The sequence below is a fragment of the Dryobates pubescens genome, chromosome 2 (assembly GCF_014839835.1).
Source record: "Dryobates pubescens isolate bDryPub1 chromosome 2, bDryPub1.pri, whole genome shotgun sequence".
Lineage (NCBI taxonomy): Eukaryota > Metazoa > Chordata > Aves > Piciformes > Picidae > Dryobates > Dryobates pubescens.
The window spans coordinates 14,749,308-14,770,240 of record NC_071613.1 but is presented as its reverse complement, the minus strand read 5'-3'; the positions used below and the strand labels follow the sequence as shown (position 1 = coordinate 14,770,240).

The window sequence follows — 20,933 nt, the reverse complement described above, 5'->3', positions numbered from 1 at the left end:
AGTGCCTCATCCAGTCTTATTTTAAACACTACCAGTGATGGTGACTCCATCACCTCCCTGGGCAGCCCAATCCAATGGCCAATCTCTTTTTCTGTGTGCTCAGCAGACAGAGTTTGGGGTACATCTCCAAAGCAGTGCTTTTGGCCACATGGAAGGATTTGTCTGCTGTTTGCTTTGCCACTTTTGCAACAGAAGATTGGGAGGGACAGTGGTGTAGAAAAGAAGAAAGTATCATTGAAATCAGCACCTTGAATAGAAAACAAGTTTCTAAAAAAGTACAAATCTTTGCTAAACCAAGTTTTGAAATAAAATAAAATAAAAAATAAATCTTTACCTGTTAAATAAAAAAGGAAGCCAAAAATATAATTGAAACCATTTGGGGCTGGTCTAGCCAGTCAGTGATAATGTCACCAATGTGGCTGCAAGTCCAGATTCAACACTCCAGCTTTCAAACCAGCATGGACTGCAAGCCCTATCCACTTGCCTGCAGAAAGGGAGTGCTCTCTGCTGTCCTCCCTTACTGACATCTTCCCTGTGGGGAAAGGCACACACCAGCGGTTGCCTCCAGCATCCTGGAAGCAGCAGCAGCCAGAGAAGAGCTCCAGGCAGACAGCTATACCTCAGCCCAGTTCTGGCATGAGGATAGCTTATGAAGATCTGTCTTCCTAGGATGAAGGGAGAATACTGGGGGTTTTCCAGTGTACTTTGAAAAGCAACACAGTGTGAAGTGTTAAGATCATCCAAGAGAGGAAAAGGGCATGGTAATTGTGTCTGTTCTTGAACATCTACAGTGAGGATGTAGTGTCTTCAACACCAATGGAAAACTACATTCACTTTGAAAGCTTTGCCTTTGAACACCTCCCTCTGAAGACAGTGGTGGGGAGAAAAAAAGTGTTAAATAACAGTAACCTAAAGCCCCATGAAAGCATTCAACAGGACAGTTTCTTTCTGATTCATCTCTTCAGATTCTTCAAGGGGCCACACACAGGGGCTGTGCAAACAGCACACCTGAGCACGCAGCATTACATGTGGAATGCTAATACCAAAGCCATTCTTTCCACAGGAAAATTCAGAGGTGTTTCAAAAGGTGGAAGTTTTCTTCTGGAGCAAAGAGTGGAATAGCAAAGGCTTGTAGATGTTGCAGACAGTATACCACTCAGGCTTAGGTCATGCTTTAATCAGAAGAACTTTGAGATTAATTAAAGAATTAAGTCACCTGAAACATATGAAGCAATCAGGGGCAGGCTTGAAGATCTTTACAAGCAAGCCAAGCTGAGAGACCCTCTCCTAACACAAGGCTTCACAGTGGCTGCAGTAGCAGAAGTGGTGGCCAGGAACTGAGTGCATAAGGTTCAAGGTATGGACTACTGGGGTTTGGTGTTTTTTTGGACTACTGGGGTTTGGTGTTTTTTATAAACGTGTTTGTTTTGCCTGCAGCTGGAATACTTGTATGCAGCCTTGTGTTCCAGGTGCCTCTGCAGTGTTCAAACTCTATGCTCTAGTTGCAGTAAGCAAGTATTTCCTAATTAAAAAAGGAGGAAAGAAGGTTGTAGTGAGGTAGGGGTTGGTCTTGTCTCTCTAGTAGCAAGTGGTAAGACAAAAGGGAAATGACCTGAAATTGTACCAGGGGAGGTTTAGGTTGGATACTAGGAAAAAATTTTTTTGCTGCAAGAGTGGTCAGGCTTTGGAACAGGCTGCCCAGGGAGGTGGTGGAGTCACCATCCCTGGAGCTGTTCAAGAAACCTGTGGATATGGCATTTGACAATATGGTTTAATGGCTACAGTGGTGTCAGTTCCAATGTTTGGACTTAATGATCTAAGAGTTCTTTTCCAACTGGAACAATTCTATTATTGTATAAAAGGAAGATACAGAAGAGATTACAGCCACGGTTTAGGGATGCTCTTCCCGAGTCATTCACTAGGGACTTCATACCAAGCAACTGTGACTCCCCAGTTTCTCCAGGCATAGGTTTCTTAAAGAGTGAGAGTACAGGACCAACATTTTTCGGGAGTCCCCTTAGGAAACTCGGGCAGACGGGCTCTGAGCGCTGGGCTTTGTTGGTGGGGGATGCGGTCACTGCGCTTTGACCCTCGCACTAAAATTACCGTTCGCAAGAGCCCTGACAGCTGAAGCTCTTCCCCTTAAACCACACGATTCCCAGCCACGCTCCGCCTGAAGGGAACGGACGGGTTGGAGCCCAGCCTCGCTGAGTCACACCGCGAAGCCCTGCGGGGCTCGCAGTGGGGCCACCCGGGTGCCCCTCGCACCGGTTATCGGTGCCTGCCTGCTGCCCGTGGAAAACGCGTCCGCTCCTCTCGTCGCCGCTCCCGGGAAGCGCAACGGCCGCGGCGGAGCGCGCACCTCCTGCTCCCGATCCACTGATGCCCTGAGGGCTGGCCGGCCGCTGGCCCAAGGCAGTTCGGCCAAGCCGCTCCCTCGGGGACCCTGCAGAGCCGGCGACCGCCACCGCCGCCGCAAAAGTTTCGCCGGGGCGGAGAAGCGATCTCGCTCCCTCCCTCCCTTCCCTGCCGCGGCGCCGTCGGGGAATCTTGCGGCCGTGGCGGGGTCCAGCTCCCCGGGCGACCCCGCACAGACGCGTACCGCCCTCGGTCAAGGAGCAGTAGGTGGCGGACGGCAGGTGGGGGACAGCAGCGCAACCCCTAGCCCCGGTTGCACCCTCCCGCGCGCCCGGGGCTGTTTCAGCTCCTTACCCAGCCCCGGCACGAAGGTGTTGAGGAAAAGGCAGATGACAGCCACGGGGAACGGCATGTAGGGGATGGCGGCGCGCAGGGGACCCTTCTTCTCCCGGACCTGCACCACCACCCCGCTGGAGGGGGCAGCGCCCCGGCTGGGCTCCCCGGCTGCCGCGCTCTCGCCGTCTTTGGGCAAAGGATCCATGGCCGGGCACGGCGCAGCACGGCCAACGCTGGCGGTGCCCCGGCGGGCTCCCAATTGCCGCCGCTGCGCGCTCCCGCCGCCGCGCGCTCCCGCCTGCGTGCCCCCCCGCCTCCCCGGACCCCTCCCCTCCTGCCGCCGCCGTCGTTACTGTTTCCGCCCCGCCGGGCGCCGTTCGCCCTAACCCTCCTCAGGCCACCCTGCTGGGGCCTCCCTCCTCAGCGTACCCCGCGGAGAGACGCCTGAGGGAGGCGCAGCCTCCCACAGCTTCACAGAATCGTTTAGAAAATGTAGACAAGACCTTCAAGATCGTCGAGTCCAACCCATTAACCCTACTCTGCCAAGTCCTCCGCTCAGCCATTTCCGCAAGCACCACATCGACATGACTTTTAAATATACCCAGGGATGGTGACCCAGCTACCTCCCAGGGCAGCCTGTTCCAATGCCTGACAACCCTTTCCGTGAAAACATTTTCCCTAATGTCCAACCTAAACCTCCCCTGGTGCAGCTGGAGGATGTTTCCTCTCGTTCCATCACTTGTTATTTGGGAGATGTGACCAACCCCCCACCTTATTCCAATCTCTGTTCAGGTATCTGTAGAGTATGAGAATGTCTCCCCTGACCCTCTTCTTTAGTCTAACCAGCCCCAGTTCCCCTGATACAGGCTAGGATGCCATTGGCTCTTCTGGGCACACTGCTGGCTCATGTCCTCAGGACTTGTGTCCTAAAGCATGTCTCCTTCATGAGTGTTGAGGCACATGTGGCTCTATACGAGACACGATCATATTTGTGTGTGTGTGCGCATGCTGACGGGAGAGCAAGCGGCTACCAAAGGGTACGGGTGAGCCCAGTGGCCTCACAACTTCCATGTATCTGGGCTACATATGTATTTTTGTGCATTTACCTGAAATTGAGATGCAGTTTCCTCTGGAGGAGTAGCAACCAGAGAGCAAACTTCTCTGTTGCTTTAGCAAAGGAACTTAGGGGAACTCTTCCCCATGACCATGTGCTCCAGGCTCTTCACAAGCCTCATTGCCTTTCTCTGGACATGCTCCAGAACCCTCAACAGGCCTGAGTGGGACATTGGGGTGAGGCAAGGCTGGGAGCACAGTTGTTCAGTATTTGGCAAGAGGAAAAGCCGTTTGGGTACAAGAGATTGTAAAAGCAGCAAAAAAACAATGTGTTTTTAAAAATAGCTGCACTCTGAAGGTGTAAGAAAAGGTGTAAATTAAACCCACACTCGTTTATTGTCTGAGAAACCCTGTTGTAAGGGAGGAGAGGAGGAAAAGGGAGGAGAGCCATGAGAATTAGAAGGAAGAGAAGAGAAAAATAAGCCCCTTGAAAGCTAATTGCTGTTTGGGACAGCGTGGAAGATGTATCTCAATTGACACTGGTGAATTGGATTAAATACCTTCTTGTAGGGCTGGTAATTATTGCTCAGTACACAGCTTAATGGATGAGATGGTAATAGAACTCGAACGTGTCTGTAGTTCAAAATGATGGGAGGGCTGGGCATTGAAGATAGGCTTCAGCAGAGAAAGCAGAGTAAATATTAAAGGCATTAATCCTGATACACAGCATAAGTGTGATACACAAAGGGAGAGGGCAGCCTGTGCCTTGCTGTGCATTTCAAAGCTGTGTTTTCGCTGAGGAGCTCCTGCTAGGGATTTCTACCCCAGCATAATATCTGGAAGTACTTTATATGTGCTACTGGAATGCCACCTGACAAATTGTGTAATGAATATTGCAGAATCACAGAACAGTAGGGGTTGGAAGGGGCCTCTGGAGATCATCAAGTCTACCCCCTCTACCACCCCCTAAGGCAGATTCACCTAAAGAAAGCCACGCAGGAACATCTTCAGGCAGGTTTTGAATGTCTCCAGAGATGGAGACTCCTCCACCTCTCTGGGCAGCCTGTTCCAGTGCTCTATGACCCTTAAATTTAAAAAGTTTCTCCTCATGTTTAGATGGAACTTCTTATGTTCAAGGTTGTGCCTGTTACTCCTTGTCCTGTCACTGGGCACCACTGAGAAAAAGCCTGGTCCCATCCTCCTGACACCCACCCTGTCAGTATTTGTAAGCATTGATGATTTCAGTACCAATTAATTACTTAAAAAGTTAGATAAGCTAAATGACACAGATATAGAATCCTCTTCCTAGGTTATGTATATTTTTATTCTAGGAGCTGGTTTCTCAATGTTAAGAACATAGGAGATCCTATGTAAAATCTCTTCTTTCTTTTTTGGCTTCTGGGTGCCTTTCAGCCAGAAAATCTTCTGACTTGTTTTTCATTAAACACCCAGCATAGACTTGTTTCTGGAGCATATCAGCCAACCTGACCTGGGTTTTGGGGTGGGCTTTTTTTGTCTTGTTGTTGTTTACTACTGTTGTTGTTATTAATAATGTGTTTTACTTTTCTAACAAAATGTTTCATGACAGTATTATATATCCTAGACAGAAAGCTATTGCAGGGCTCCACCCTTCTCTTGGAAAGATCTGAGCAACCCTTATGAGGACAGACTGAGGGAGCTGGGACTCTTTAGCTTGGAGAAGGGGAGACTAAGAGGTGACCTCATGCATGTTTATAAACATGTACAGGGTGATTGCCAAGAGGATGGAATCAGACTCTTCTCAGGCATGCCCAATGACAGGACAAGGGGCAGTGGGTGGAAGCTGAGGCATAGGAAGTTCCATGGAGACATGAGGAAAACTTTTTTTTTCCCTGTGAGGGTGACAGAACACTGGAACAGGCTGCCCAGGGGGGTTGTGGAATCTCCTTCTCTGGAGATATTCAAAACCTGCCTGGATGTGTTCCTGTGTCAACTGGTATAGGTGATCCTGCTTTGGCAGGTGGTTTGGACTGGATGATCTTTTGAGGTCCCTTCCAGCCCCTAACATTCTGTGATTCTGTGAACCTGGTTGTTCTGTGATTCTAACTGACAGAAATTCTCTTTATATGTTGTTTGATTAAAATGTCAGATGAGAAATCTTTGTTATGAATATTCATAGAATGGTTTGGGTTGGAAGGGACCTCTGAAGGGCCTCTAGTGCAACCCCCTCTGCAGTCAGCAGGGACTTCCTCAACTAGATCAAGCTGCCCAGAGCACTGTTGAGCTCCACTTTGAATATCTCCAAGGATGGTGCCCTGAGCACCTCTCTGGGCAACCTGTTCCAGTGTTCCACTACCCTCATGGTAAAGAACTTCTTCCTAACATCTAATCTAAATCTGCTCTTCTCTAGGTTGAAGCCATTGCTCCTCATCATATCACTACAGGCCTTTGCCAAACACTCTCATCCTTCTTGCAGGTCCCCTTCAGGTACTGGAAGGTCACTATTAGGTCTCCCCAAAGCCTTCTCTTCTCCAGGCTGAACACCCCTAGCTCCCTCAGGCTGTCTTCATAGCAGAGGTTCTCCAACCTCCTGATCATTTTTGTGGCCCCTCTCTGGACTTGCTCCATCAGGTCCATGTCCTTCCTATCTTGAGGGCACCAGACCTGTACACAGTACTCCAGGTGAGGTCCCACCAGAGCAGAGCAAAGTGGCAGAATCATCTCTCTGGCTCTGCTGTCCACACATCTTTTGCTGCAGCCCAGGATGCAATTGTCCTTCTGGGCTGCAAGCTCACACTGCCTGCTCATGTCCAGCTTCTCATCCATCAGCACCCCCAAGTCCTTTTCCACAGGGCTGCCTTCTATCACCTCACCCCCAATACAAGTCTGTATTGCTAACAAGGGTTGTTCCTGCCCAGGTGCAGAACCCTGCACTTGCATTTGCGTTAGCTCATTTCCTGCTGTAAGATTAGTTGGCAATACCTGAGGCTCCCTCTGCCCTCCGTTAAAACGCAGCTGCTTCTAGCCCAGAGCGCGTCGTTAATTCTGTGCTGCCGGGGGGCGTGGAAGTTCTCCGGCGCCTCAGGCGAAAGTTCTGACTGATGCAGAGTGTGTTAGAGCTGTCTTCGTGTAGCAAGTTGTGACTTTCCCAAGCGTTTCTAAACAAGCGAGGCGGTGGCAACATCATCCTGCTCTGCTCACTCCACGCTCTCCAAGCGGCGCGTGATAACCGTGCAAGCCGTCTCATACCCAGCAGCCCTGTGCTGCCTGCTCTGCCGTTGCTCAGCAGACACCAGGGTGTGTTCTGGAGAGCTGAAGCGAGGAAGGACAGTCAGTAGTTAAAAAATGTGTGCTGAGACCTAGGTGAGGGGAAAAAAAAAAGTGACCTGAATTTTTTGTTAGGAAAATAAGGTTGTGCTTTATAAAAAGCACTGATGTTAAGAATACTTAGATTCCTTCAGATTTCTCAGAATCCCAGAATGGAGTGGGTTGGGAGGGACCTTCAAAGGTCATCTTGTCCAACCCCGCTTTAGTCAGCAGAGACATCTCCAGATAGTTCAGGTTGCTCAGGGACCCATCAAGTTTGACCTTGAATGGCTGCAGTGAAGGGACCTTCACCACATCCCTGGGTGACCTGTTTCATCACCCTCATTTATGAAGAACTTCCTCCTTATGTCCAACCTAAATCTCCTCCTCCCATTGCTACAAGCCTTTCTAAATAGTCCCTTCCCAGCCTTCTTGTAGGTCCTCTTCAGATACTGAAATGCAGCTACAAGGTCTCCCTGGAGACTTCTTTTCTCCAGGCTGAACAGCCCCAACTCTCTCAGCCTGTCCTGGTAGGAGAGGTGCTCCAGCTCTCTGATCATCTTTGTGGACCTCCTCTACACCCACTCCAGCTGGTCCATGTCCTTCTTGTGTTGGGGGATCCAGAGCTGGACACAGTACTCCAAGTGAGGTCTCACCAGCTTAGAGTGGCAGAATCACCTCTCTTGATCTGCTGGCCACAAGACCTTTGATCTTGGAAATGTTCATTTCACTTAGCATCATAACAGCATCATCACAGAATTGACATTATTTGTGTGCAGCTGAAGCAAAAAGTGGTTGAAAACAAACCAAACCTGAATTCAAAGTGGTGTTCCAGAACTCCCCTGGCACACTGCTGTAGCACCAGTGTATTGACAGTGGGGACACATCCTCCCTTCTCCAGAATGCTCTCCATTGTATTGCTGCAGGGGGCAAGCACTGTTAAAACTGAAACTGACAACAAGCATTGCAGCTGTGGCTCAAGGGTGAACATTTAGGAATCTAAAGAAGTTCACAGGATCACAGGATTATAGGGATTGGAAGGGACCTCCAGAGATCATTGGGTCCAACCCCCAGCCAGAGCAGGACCATAGAATCTAGCACAGGTCACACAGGAATGCGTCCAGATGGGTGAAGGTCCCATTGCTGGAGGCATTCAAGGTCAAACTTGATGGATCCCTGAGCAACCTGATCTAGTTGAAGATGTCCCTGCTTAGTGCAGGGCAGGTTGAACAAAATGACCTTTGAGGATCCCTTCCAACCCAATATATTCTGTGATTCTGAGAAATCTGCAGCTTGATTCCTTGGTGACTGCATCCCAGCTTTAGGTTTGTGTCTGTCTCCAGCTGAGTCACTGGTTGCTGTCTTAGACTGGTATGGTTCAGGCTTACTGTCAGTCTGCATCTGTCTAAATGAACTGGCAGCACCTCTAGTGTCATCTCTAAAAGATTCATTCTGGAATTTAGACATGACCATTCCAGGTTAACAATGATGCTAACATGCAGTGAAACCTGCAGTAGCTTGAGTCATGGAAAAGACAAGGGGTAATGGATGCTAGTGACTCCTGGGGAGATTCTGATTGGACTCCAGAAGACAGTTGGTCCCCATGAGATCAGTTGGTCATTGTAATCATCCCACAAAGGATGTAGTGGATTCCCCTATATTGGACAGTTTGAAGACTCAGCTTTGACAGGGTGCTGGGCCACCTCATTTGTTCTACACTATAACCTGGAAAGGTTGGACCAGATGATCCTTGGGGTCCCTACCAACCCAGCATTCTGTGATTCTGTGAAGAGTGTCAGGCAACTGCATCATGTACTATAAATAAATCAACTTGGCTAACTTCAGTTTCTGCCCCACTAGTCCACTGACACCAGCTGCTTGTCAAATGCAAGTCCTTTGCTGTGAATCATATTCTGCTGATAGTTCTCAGCCACTGAAATGATGTTCTTTATCTTTCTTTGCTTCTTTCCTGTTATGAAATCTTTTGATGGGAATGGGTCTAAATGACAAAATATAGAGGCAGGCCTTTATTCACCTCCAGACATCCCTCAAACTCTATAGGGAAGAAAAAGAATGGCTTGGTTTGGTCCTTGCTCTATTAATTCCATACTATCACTAATTTATCCTCATTTCCCTTCTGTCATTGAAACCAATGTATTTATGGGGAAAAAACATCAGGTTTATGGAGATTGTCTTTGAGTGCTGAAAAGTTCATTTCTCTTCTATTAATGTCACCTCATTTCCCCCTTTTTCTGTGAAACTTTCTACCTTGCAACACAGCACAGACCACTTTGTTATTCCTCTAGCATTCTTGTGCACTTCCATCATGGAAGTCTTTTGCTCTCCAGCATGAGCTAATTACTTATCACAGGCGTTCTATGATGCTCCTGGGCATTCATATTTTGTAAGTGTGGGCAGGGTGAACTTTATAGGAGATAACTCTTGTGACATTTAGCATCTTGGATTATTCAGTTCTCTTATACCATGGTTCATTAGATCAGTTACTGTGCCTGGAAACAGCCAAGGTTTGCTGCTTTACAGTATTCCTGTTTTCCAGGCCCATCCCTACACCTTAAAAATCTAGATGCCCTTTTTCCCCTCTTTCCCACTGGCTGCAATCTCCTTGCCCAACCAGTCCCAGTGTCTCTACATGATGATCCATTTTTTTTGTCTCTGCCTTATCTAATAGCTTCCAGTACCAGCCTTATTCAAACCACAGACAGGTTCTTGCTGTCTGCTAAAATGAGACCCTGTTCCTTCTTCTCTAAGGAAACTTCTACCCGCCTTGCAGTGAGATAGTTTGCAGGAGGAGGACAAAGGACAGGCATGACTGATTTCTTCTGCTGTATTCTGATCCATCTGCAGGAGTCCAGAACTGCCACAAGTCTGTTCCATCACATTTAATGTGTTTCACAAAAAACCCCAATCCAGTTTACTTAAAAGAGCTATGTAAGTTCCTTGTGGCAGTCAGCAGAGAGGCTGATCCCCAGATCTTCCAGGAATGAAAAGTCTGCTTAAGCTGAGCATCGATGTCTCTGGTTATGCCGGGGAGAAACCAATAGGAGATACTAGAAACATAGAATTGTTTTGGTTGAAAAAGACCTCTGAGATCATTGAGGCCAACCATCAACATAGGACCACTGAGGCCATTAAACTATGCCCTCAAGTGCTATGGCCACACATTTCTTGGACAACTCCAGGGATGGTGACTCCACCACCTCCCTGGGCAGCCTGTTCCAATGCCTGACCACTCTTGGAGCAAAGGAATTTCTTTCTAATCTCCAACCTAAACCTCCCCTGGCACAATTTCAGGCCATTTCCTTTTGGTCTGTCCCCTGATACTAGGGAGATGAGACCAACCCCCACCTCACTGCAACCTCCTTTCAGGGAGTTGTAGAGAGCAATGAAGTTTCCTCTCAGCCTTCTCTTCTCCAGACTTAACAACTCCAGTTCCCTCAGCTGCTCTTCACAGGACCTGTTCTCCAGACCCTTCCCCAGCTTCATTGCCCTTCTCTGGACACACTCAAACACCTCAATGTCCTTCTTATAGTGAGGGGCCCAAAACTGAACCCAGTACTCAGGGTGCAGCCTCACCAGTGCTGAGTACAGGGGCATGATCACTTCCCTACTCCTGCTGGCCACACTATTGCTGATCCAGGCCAGGATGCCATTGGCCTTCTTGGCCACCTGAGCACACTGCTGGCTCATGCTCATCCGGCTGTCAACCAGGTCCTTTTCTGCTGAGCAGCTTTCCAGCCACTCTGCCCTGAGGCCAGAGCATTGAATGGGGTTGTTATGGTTGTTGGATATCTTTACGCATTTGGCATAATTTCTGCTTCTTCCTTTTAGGAGGATAAACATTTAATGGCTTAGTACATTTCATATGTAACAGGACCAGATATCTCTGTGTTCAATTTCCTGAGTGCATTCTGCCAGAGGCTGTTGTTTAAAAGCTGAATAACAGTCACATAAGATGAAATTTGTCATGCCCTGATCGTGGCTTCTCCAAAGCACATAGGCAGGGGTGCTGGACTCTGTGATCTCTGGAGGGCCCTTCCAACCCTTACCATTGTATGATTTTATATCTGAAAGGGTCAAATTACCGTCAGTGACTTGAGACCAAGCTCAGTCTATCAAGAAAACTACTGCAAAGCCATCATGCTCTGCCTTAAATGAAAATATTCCTCAGATCTTTTGTTGTGGTTTTTTTTTTTTTTTCACTTATCTGATGCTTTTATTTCTCAATAAAGGCTGGTTCAGACAGGATTAAATGTTGTGTTGCAGCAGAGCCTTTTCAGGAAGCTGTGAAACAGAAAAACATATGCTGCAACCCCTTCTTGAGATTTGCTTGAATCATGATGCCGACAGAGGCTGATTTGCCAGCATACATAAATTTTGTTCCTGGAGGAAGGTACCCATCTATTTGACAGCTGTGAGGAATGAAATGCTCTATTTACTAACACAAGGAGACTGGAAGTGCATTCTTTTCTGTTCTACCTCTTGTCTGGAAGGATCCATTTTAAAAATGAGAACTCCAGAAGAATGAGCTATTCAGGCCTCGGTTCTCTGCCCTGGTTACCTATAGCTTTGTAGACATAGCTGGATGGAAATCAACAGCTACTGTGACATCCTGTTCAGTCATATCTGAACAGGAACAAGTGTAAGCCATAAGCTCTGCTGGTTAGCTCAGGGATTTCAAGTGGGATGGGGAGTTCTGTGCATGGAGTGTAGGAAGTTCTCTTTAACATGGCTGTCCTACTTTTGAGCCATGAGCTGCCCAGGGCAAAAGGACAGAAAAGATCATAGAATCAACCAGGTTGGAAAAGACTTCAGAGGTCATCAAGTCCAACCTATTACCTAACAGCTCCTGACAATTAAACCATGGCTCCAATTGCCACATTCAAGCCTTTCTTGAACATCTCCAGGGACGGTGACTCCACCACCTCCCTGGGCAGCACATTCCAATGGCCAATCTCTCTTTCTGAGAAGAACTTTCTCCTCACCTTGAGCCTAAACCTCCCCTGGTGCAGCTTGAGACTGTGTCCTCTTGTTCTGGTGCTGGTTGCCTGGGAGAAGAGACCAACCCCCACCTGGCTACAACCTCCTGTCAGGTCATTCCTCTCATCCTGTCAGTACAAGCCCTTGTAAAAAGTCCTTCCCCAGCTTTCTTGTAGGCCCATTTGAGCAGGTCTTTTGTTATGTTCAAGAGGGAGAAGTTTTATCTGTGTGCTGTAAAGTACTTAATGCAACAGGAACTCTCTCTCTCTGAAGCTGCCAAGTCTTTCTCTCTCTTATGAGCAAGTAGGGAGCTTAATTTCCTGAGACAGTGCTCATTCATCTTGTAACTACTATGCTGACATGCAACAGAATGCTACAAATTCTGGTAATGTTCCCTGGCTATTAGGAATTAAAACAGGAGGGAAGTGGTATTACTTAAGCTTGTTCAGCAAAAGAAGAAGTTGCTTTGCTTGAAGCATAATGCACCAAACTAAATGTTGGCAAGGGTTGGGAATGTAAAAGTGAGGATTGTCATAATCAAGAGAGCAATTACAGAAGCTCTTGGTTGTGACAGTCCTCACTTTCACATTCCCAACCCTTGCCAAGTGTCTCAGGCAGTGGGAGCTGATATTAGCAGCATGCAGAGGGACTGAATATGCTTGTTGTAAGTGGACTCAAGGAGGGATGTGTGGGGAGGGAGGCTGGCTCCTCATTTGTTTTAGCAATTCATCTAGCTATAAACCAGCTCTTCTGCTGTCAGTGCACTTTCAGTCTGAGCCACTGCTTGCTAAGACATATTTGTTTTTCTTCCTATCTCTCCTGCTAGAGCTGGAGGATTACTTTAAATTATTTCCTGCAATAGAAAAACACCTGCTTAAATTCCATGTAATCTAGAATGGAATTAATGTTATATGTGCTGATGTCTGTGTGAGTTATTCTTGCCCACAGGAAGGGTATACTTGGTACATTAATTTAGAGACATGAATCAAGTGCAGTGGGGACTAGGCAGGAAGAGTGATCTCTAAGCCCTGAAAGGGGTGGTTATGGTGGTGGTTATTACATTTCTGGATTGCCTAAGTGAAGAGGGGCAGCAGATAGCTAGATGCTGGACAGAGTCATAGAACTGTTGAGGCAGGAGACGACCTTTGAGACTGTCAAGTCCAGCCACTCACCTGGAGTGCACAATCCCACCACTACTGCTAAGCTACTACCACTAAACCATATCCCTCAGCACCACATCCACACATCTTTTAAACATCTCTAGGGATAGGGACTCCACCACCTCCCTGGGCAGCCTGTTCCAATACTTGATAACCCTTTACAGGAAGAAATTGTTCCTTATATCCAACCTGAGTTTACAGGATCACAGGATTTTAGGGGCTGGAAGGGACCTCTGGAGATCATTGAGTCCAACATCCCTGCCAGAGCAGGACCCTAGAGTCTTGTGCAGGTCACACAGGAATGCATCCAGATGGGTGTTGAAAGTCTCCAGAGGAGGACAGTCCACAACCTCTCTGGGCAGCCTGTTCCAGTGCTCTGTGACCCTCACAGTGCAGAAGTTCCTCCTCATGTTGAGATGGAACCTCCTGTGCTGCAGTTTATACCCATTATATTCATTAGGGAAAGAAAACAGCATAGCTGAGGGAGAGAGAGCAGCCTGCAGTTTTCCACCACTCAATAAAGCTGCCTCACTTCAGATGAACTTTTTTTTTTCTTTTTAAATAATTTCAATTTTTTACTTTTATTTTGGAGAGATTGTAGTTGACAGTGGCTCTCATCCCAAAGTAATTTTCTGTTCTAAAGGAGGCCCTGGGGTCTACACTGAGGAAAGATATGCTGGGCTCTGTGTCACAGATAGCTGGCAAAAATCTCACCCCAGCACAAGGCAGAGTGTCATTGGATCAGGCTGTGCAGGGAGGTGGTGGAGTCACCATCCCTGGAGGTGTTCAATGTGGCCATGGCACTTTGGGACATGGTTTAATGGCTATGGTGGTGTTAGGTTGATGGTTGGACTCAGTGATCTTAGAGGTCTTTTCCAACCAAAATATTTCTATGATTCTGTGGTTCTCCAGGGCTTTACAGGACTGCTGGCTGAGCCAGACAGATTGCTTACAACATGGTTGTAGGGAAGTGCTCAGTCATGTCACCAGATACTGAAAGACTCCATCCCATGATTTCACCCTAAGCATCCTAGTGCTTTATCTGCAACCTCACCATGCATTACAAAGCTTCTGTTCTCTTATGAAACCTTAATTCTAGTTCCTTGAGAATTTTTGCCCCTGAGTGCTTCCTTCTTGAACAGGTATCACAGAATGTTAGGGCTTGGAAGGGACCTTGAAAGATCAGCCAGTCCAACTGCCCTGCCAGAGCAGGGTCTCCTAGAGTAGGTGACACAGGAATGCATCCAGGCAGGTTTTGAATGTCTCCAGAGAGGGAGACTCCACACCACCTCCAGGCAGCCCCTTCCACACCTTCACAGCTGAAAAGTTCTTTTTCCTTATGTTCAATTTCTACATTAGATGTTGCTGCATTTAAAAGAGCATTTCTAATGTCCAATTAAAGTGGAAAATCCATGCTCAACAGATTTGTTAAGGATGATTCTCCATCTAGTCATTATCGTTAATGAAGTCATAACTTCCTCAGTGGTTCTTGTGTGTCCTTAATTAGCACCCCCATTCTGTATCCACCCCCTCACTGTGGAAATCAAGCTGTGGGTTTCTTCCTGGTTCTTGCAACCCTCATAAACCTCAATATCCACTAGCACCTCTCCAGCCCACCAGGTCCTTTTCTGCTGTGGTGTCTCTGCTTTTTTAGCACTTTTGTCTTGGATAACAGTGTCCACATCCCTCTTACTCAGCTACCAATAGGATGTGCTGTGGACAGCAGAGTTAGAATCATAGAATTGCCAGGGTCAGAAGGGACCTCAAGGATCATTGAGTTCCAACCCCCCTGCCATGGGCAGGGACACCTCAGACTAGAGCAGGTTGCTCAGAGCCACATCCAGCCTGGCCTTAAAAACTTCCAGAGATGGGAGTTTCCCAAAGGCACTTGCTGCCACCTTGCTTGTAAAGGATGAAAATGGCCATGTGTGAAGCTTCTCCCTGTGAGAAGCTGGCTCCTCCTGAGTTTGACCTTCCTGTGGCACATTCAGCCTTTTCCTGAGGCAGAGCAGGGCTTGTTTCACTCAGCTGCCCACGTGAAACAGGCGGAATGAAGCCTGATGGACCTCACTCCTTTGATTCATACATTGCTGTCTTTATTACCTTTTTTTTTCTTTTTAGTTAATTGCTTGATTTATTATATTTTTCCTGAGACAGATCCCATCTGGCCCTGATGTTTTGTCAGCCTTGTGACATTCTAAAAAAATTTATAACTGTTTCCAGCATGATCTCAACTTCTGACAGTATTTCTGCCCTAGAAAATGTATGGCTGTTCTTGGCACCTTCTCCACGTTCCATATAAACACTGCACAGAAAACTTGTTTCATACACAGAAGCAGCAGACACTGATAATTTACCTTTTTACCCTGCTGAGGAGCTGTCCTCTCAAACCTGCCATGTTCTCCAGCTAGCTGTAATTCTTCTTCACCAGAGGAACTATTTGTGCAATGGAATCATAGAATCAACCAGGTTGGAAAAGAACTCCGAGATCATCAAGTCCAACCTCATACCTAACACCTCCTGACAACTAAACCATGGCTCCAAGTGCCACATCCAAGCCTGTTCTGAACACCCCCAGGGCTGGCGACTCCACTACCTCCCTGGGCAGCACATTCCAATGGCCAATCTCTCTTTCTGGGAAGAACTTTCTCCTCACCTGAGCCTAAACTTCCCCGGCACAGCTTGAGGCTGTGTCCTCTTGTTCTGGTGCTGGTTGCCTGGGAGAAGAGACCAACCCCCACCTGGCTACACCCTCCCTTCAGGGAGTTGTAGAGAGGTCTCCGCTGAGCCTCCTCTTCTTCAGGCTAAACAACCCCAGCTCCCTCAGCCTCTCCTCATAGGGCTGTGCTCCAGACTTCTCACCAGCTTTGTTTCCCTTCTCTGGACACGTTCAAGTCTCTCAATGTCCTTCTTAAATTGAGGAGCCCAGAACTGGACACAGGACTCAAGGGGTGGCCTAACCAGTGCTGCCACTCTCTGCTTTCTGCTTTGCTCTTCGGCTTTCTTTGTCTCTCATTATAGATTTCTGTTCACCTTGAATAGTCTGCCTGGGATTTTATTCTCAAATTCTCTTCTAGCAGATGGAAGGGGAATACTTGAGACTGTAAGGTTTGCAGAAGGCTGCAGATGCCACTGATATTTACAGGTTGCATTGGGTTGGAAGGGACCCTCAAAGGTCATCTTGTTCAACCCTCCTGCTGTGAGCAGGGACATCTCCAACTAGATGAGGCTGCCCAGGGCCGTGTTAAGTCTGACCTTGGGTGTCTCCAGGGATGGGGCCTCAACCACATCCTGGGCAACCTATTCCTTTAATTCACTACTCTCATTGTAAAGAACTTCCTAATGTCTAACTAAATCTACCACTCCCCCTCACTGCATTTTACCTGGTTAGGAAGAGGTTCTTCCTCATGAGGGTGGTGAGACACTGGCACAGGTTGCCCAGGGAGGTGGTAGAAGCCTCACCCCTGGAGGTTTTTTAAGGCCAGGCTGGATGTGACTGTGAGCAACCTGATCTAGTGTGAGGTGTCCCTGCCCATGGCAGGGGGGTTGGAACTAGATGATCTTTGAGGTCCCTTGTAACCCTGACAATTCTATGATAATGGGAAAGGAGAAGAGAAAGGAGGATGGTACAGGAGTTAAAATGTTCTGCTTTAGTTTCTTACTCCTACTGGGGAAAAAAATATCAGTGTGTTCTCTCCTCTGGAATGGTGCCATTAGCTTCTTTATACCTGGAGAGGCATTGTGTTAAAGCCATTATGAATCATTATAGGTGACTGTGGCATGGAAGCAGCGTAATTGTAGCTTCCAAAGAGCCGCTTTTTCATAGCCTCCAGGTCGATGCTGAACTGAAGTGCTTTCAGAAGGGAGGCATTATTGCTTCCTTACCTTCATAACTTTCCTTTTCTCCTAATGCCACATTAGCACATAAAACTGAGAAAAGCAAAATGAGTTCTCATTTTTATTTTAAACCCTGTCTTTCTGGCTGCTAATGTTGTTGGGAATAGCAGCATGCAAAGTATTCCAAAAGTCAGAACTAGATCTTGTAGTCCCTAGGTGCTCCTGCTTTGGCAAGGAGGGGTGGACTCAATGATCTCCAGAGGTCCCTTCCAACCCCAAGAAGGACAGGGATATCCTAGAGTGTGCCCAATGGAGGGCTGTGAGGATGATGAAGGGATGGAACATCTGTCTGATGAGAAAGGGCTGAGAGACCTGGGGCTGTTTAGTCTGGAGAAGAGAAAGCTGAGAGGGGATCTTACTGTTTACAAATACCTGAAAGGTGGGTGTCAAGAAGAAGAGGTCAGGCTCTTTAAAATGGTGTCCTGTGGTAGGACAAGGAGCAATGGATACAAATCGGAACACAGGAAGTTCCACTTTGACATGAGGAGAAATTCTTTACTGTAGGTGCGAGGGAGCACTGGAGCAGGCTGCCCAGAGAGTTTGTGGAGTCTTCTTCTCTGGAGACTTTCAAACCCCACCTCCTATGTGACCTGCTTTAGGTTATCCCACTTTGGCAGGGGTGTTAGACTTGATGACCTTCAGAGGTCACTTCCAACCCATACTATTCTATGATGCTGCCACCACTCTTCTTCCAAAATATGCCTGAAATAGAGATTTTTAAGATGGTTGGTATTGTAAGGGAAAATTCTTCATTGATTTGCATCAAGGGCAACAGATGATGTTGGTAGGCTATCTCCCATATCTAATTTCTCTTGGGAGAAAGTGTTACAGAGGTGGAGCATATCTGCACCTACCACTGATTCTAGATGTAACTGAGGCTACACTGAATGGTGAAGATGTCAGATTATTAGCATCTCTAACTTAGACTGTCCATAACGCGTTTGTCAGGGGACTGTTAACTTCATGGTGTGTTCCTGTGCATATAGTGGCCTGTAAAACAGCTCCAGGGTGATAAGTCTTCTATAGCTCTCCTTGCAGTGTAAAACACTGTAAAATTTGTATTTGATTTAGCTTGTCACAAAATCATAGAGTGGTTTAGGCTGGAAGACACCATAAATATCATCTACTTCCAACCCTGCTGCCCTTCCATTTGACCAGGTTGCTCAAGGCCTTGTCTAATCTGACCTTGAACATCTCCAGGGAGGAGGCATCCTGCTGTGTTCAGTTTCTGCCGTGTCTGGCAGTGCTGGGAATCAGACAGCAAGAGCTAGCAAACACAGAGCTGTAGAAGGAGAATTTGAAGGAAAATTAAGGTACTGAAAAGGAGAGAAAGGGTGCAAGTGCACAAACCTCCAGAAGAAACGCTTTGGAGGATATCTCTTAATTTCAGTTAGCAATGCTGACCTGTGGTAAGAAGTCGAGGTGTCAAAGGCCATACTGGAAAAGGCTAGGAAAGGTGAAGCAAGTAAAATCAACCTGCATTTGTCAAAAGAACCCAAACCTGAAAGCATGTGGTCACTTGGCAGACCTACTGGAACCCTGTAGACTCCTTTATTAAAATCATTAGCTGCTGCTTAAAAGCAGCCTGCTTGATCCCCATACTGACACCCCAGCCTCAAGGAGTGATCCTCAGTGCCCTACAGCAGGCTGTGTTTTCCTCCAGAAGGCAGCAAAATTGATTTAAATACTAACTAAAAATAACTCTTTAAGAAGCCTTAAAGAAAATAAGAGAGAAAACTCAGCAGGTCTCTTAAAAAGAGATTCATGTGCTGCAAGTTTCTATGAATTGATGCTGCTTCAGACTACATTAATGACAAATTTGGCTCCATTGTCCTGACATTTGTCTTTTAAGCTTGAAAAAAAATTGAGGGCTTAAGCTGAAAAACATGAGAAGATGGACTAGAGAAGCTCACCATCCTTTTGTAGCATGACTGTGCTCCCTTTGAAATCCCTGGGTCTGTATTACAACAGAGAGCCTGACCCACAGACTCATCCCCTGCCTGAGAAACATCTTCTGCCTCTCACAGCACCCAAGCAAGAGAAAATCCCCAAATAGCCCTGAGCTGACAGTTCCACCAGTGGTGCCAGAGACAGGACAGAATCCAGCTCTTTCCTCCCTGCTTGCTGCTTCATTAGTAAAGATGAGATTTACAAACCCACGTAGAACAGATAAACTGAGCAAGAATCCCTTCTATAAACTCAAATTTCTGACTTGCTTTTTAAGGTGTTCCCAGCAAAGTCTGTTTCCAGAGTTCAGAGGAGATGCTGTCAAAACATCCCATGTTTATAATATTGCTCAGGCAGTGTTGAGAAGACAAGGCCAGTGCTTTCCACAGCATTGTCATGAGCAAAGAGGAGTTACAACATCAAGAAGGCTGCAGAGGGACAGCAGGGATAGGACAAGGGGCAATGGATTCAAACTAGAGAAGAGAAGATTTAGATTGGATGTGAGGAGCAAGTTCTGCACCATGAGGGTGCTGAAGCACTGCAACAGGTTGCCCACAGATATATAATCAAGACCCCATCCCTGCAATCTTCAAGGTCAGGCTCAACAAGGCTCTGATCTAGTGGAGGATGTCCATGCTAACTGCAGGGGCGTGGGTCTAGGTGACCTTTGGAAGTTCCTTCCAACCCAAACAATTCTCTAATTCTATGACTGAGTCTTTTAGTGAGACTGAGCTTAGAGTATGAAAACTGACTAGCAACTGGTATTTCTATTGAGATGGAAAATGGCCTTGCATTTTGGGCTTCTCACTACAAGAAAGACATTGAGGTGCTGGAGCATGTCCTGAGAAGGGCAACAAAGCTGGTGAATGGTCTGGAGAACAGGGCTGATGGGGAGCAGCTGAGGGAACTGGGGTTGCTTAGTCTGGAGAAGAGCAGGCTAAGGAGAGGCTTCATTGCCCTCTACAACTCCCTGAAAGGAGGTTGGAGTGAGGTAGGGTTGGTCTCTTCTCCCTAGTATCAGGTGATAGGACAAGAGGAAATGGCCTGAAATTGTGGCAAGGGAGGTTTAGGTTGGATATTAGGAAAAAATTATTTTGTGAAGGAGTAGTCAGGCATTGGAGCAGGCTGCCCAGGGAGGTGAGGGAGTCACTGTCCTTGGAGGTGTTCAAGAAACCTGTGGCCATGGCACTTTGGGACAGGGTTTAATGGCTGTGGTAGTGTTAGGTTGAGAGTTGGACTCAATGACCTTAGAGGTCTTTTCCAAATGAAACAATTATTCTGTGTTTCATGTTTGACATCTGTAAGATCTAGTTCTGGAATCCATACTCACAGAACCACAGAATATATCTGGTTGGAAGAGACCTCAAAGAACATCAAGTCCAGCCCTTGACCCAACACTGAAGGGCCAACACTAAACCATGTCCCTAAACACCAGGCCCACGAGACTCTTGAACAGCCTGGGGATAGTGGCTCTGCCACTGCCCTGGGCAGACCAGAAATACCTGGACAAGGAAAAGGAGATTCACAGTAAGGAACACAAAGGTCTCCTTGTGACTCTGAGTAAAGCTACATCATTTCCAGGGGTTTGGTTTTCTCATTGGAATGTTCTGAAACAACTCAAGTCTTTTGCCTTGTCATGCTAATTTAGGCCAGAGATTGCATTGCAGCTCTCAAGCATGACTGTGCACATCTAAAGAACTTCCCATCCAAGCACCACTATTGGAGAGTTTAATTCATCTAATGGCACAGTGTGAGCTTCACAGTGTGACAGTTCCAGGGTGTATTTCTTTAACAGCACAGCAAGTGCTTTTCACCTTGGCTTTGCACCCAGCTTAGGAGTGTCTCAGGAGACAACAGCTCTCATCAAACGTGACTCAGAAATGTGAGCAGTTCTTTGCA

General features: G+C 47.1%; 1 protein-coding gene across 3 annotated transcripts in view; it reads right to left on the bottom strand.

Annotated features, from left to right (window-relative positions):
- The window catches only part of STUM (stum, mechanosensory transduction mediator homolog), a 52,637-nt gene extending 49,673 nt beyond the window's left edge, over positions 1-2,964 (bottom strand). Inside the window, exon 1 of one of the 3 annotated variants that reach the window (XM_054170604.1) lies at positions 2,713-2,964. In XM_054170604.1, the coding sequence (XP_054026579.1) occupies positions 2,713-2,899 (187 nt within the window). In that variant the 5' untranslated portion in view covers positions 2,900-2,964. The remainder of the gene's footprint in view (positions 1-2,712) is intronic. The other 2 variants (XM_054170611.1, XM_054170617.1) reach the window with 2 other exon arrangements.
- Positions 2,965-20,933: the final 17,969 nt, after the last annotated feature.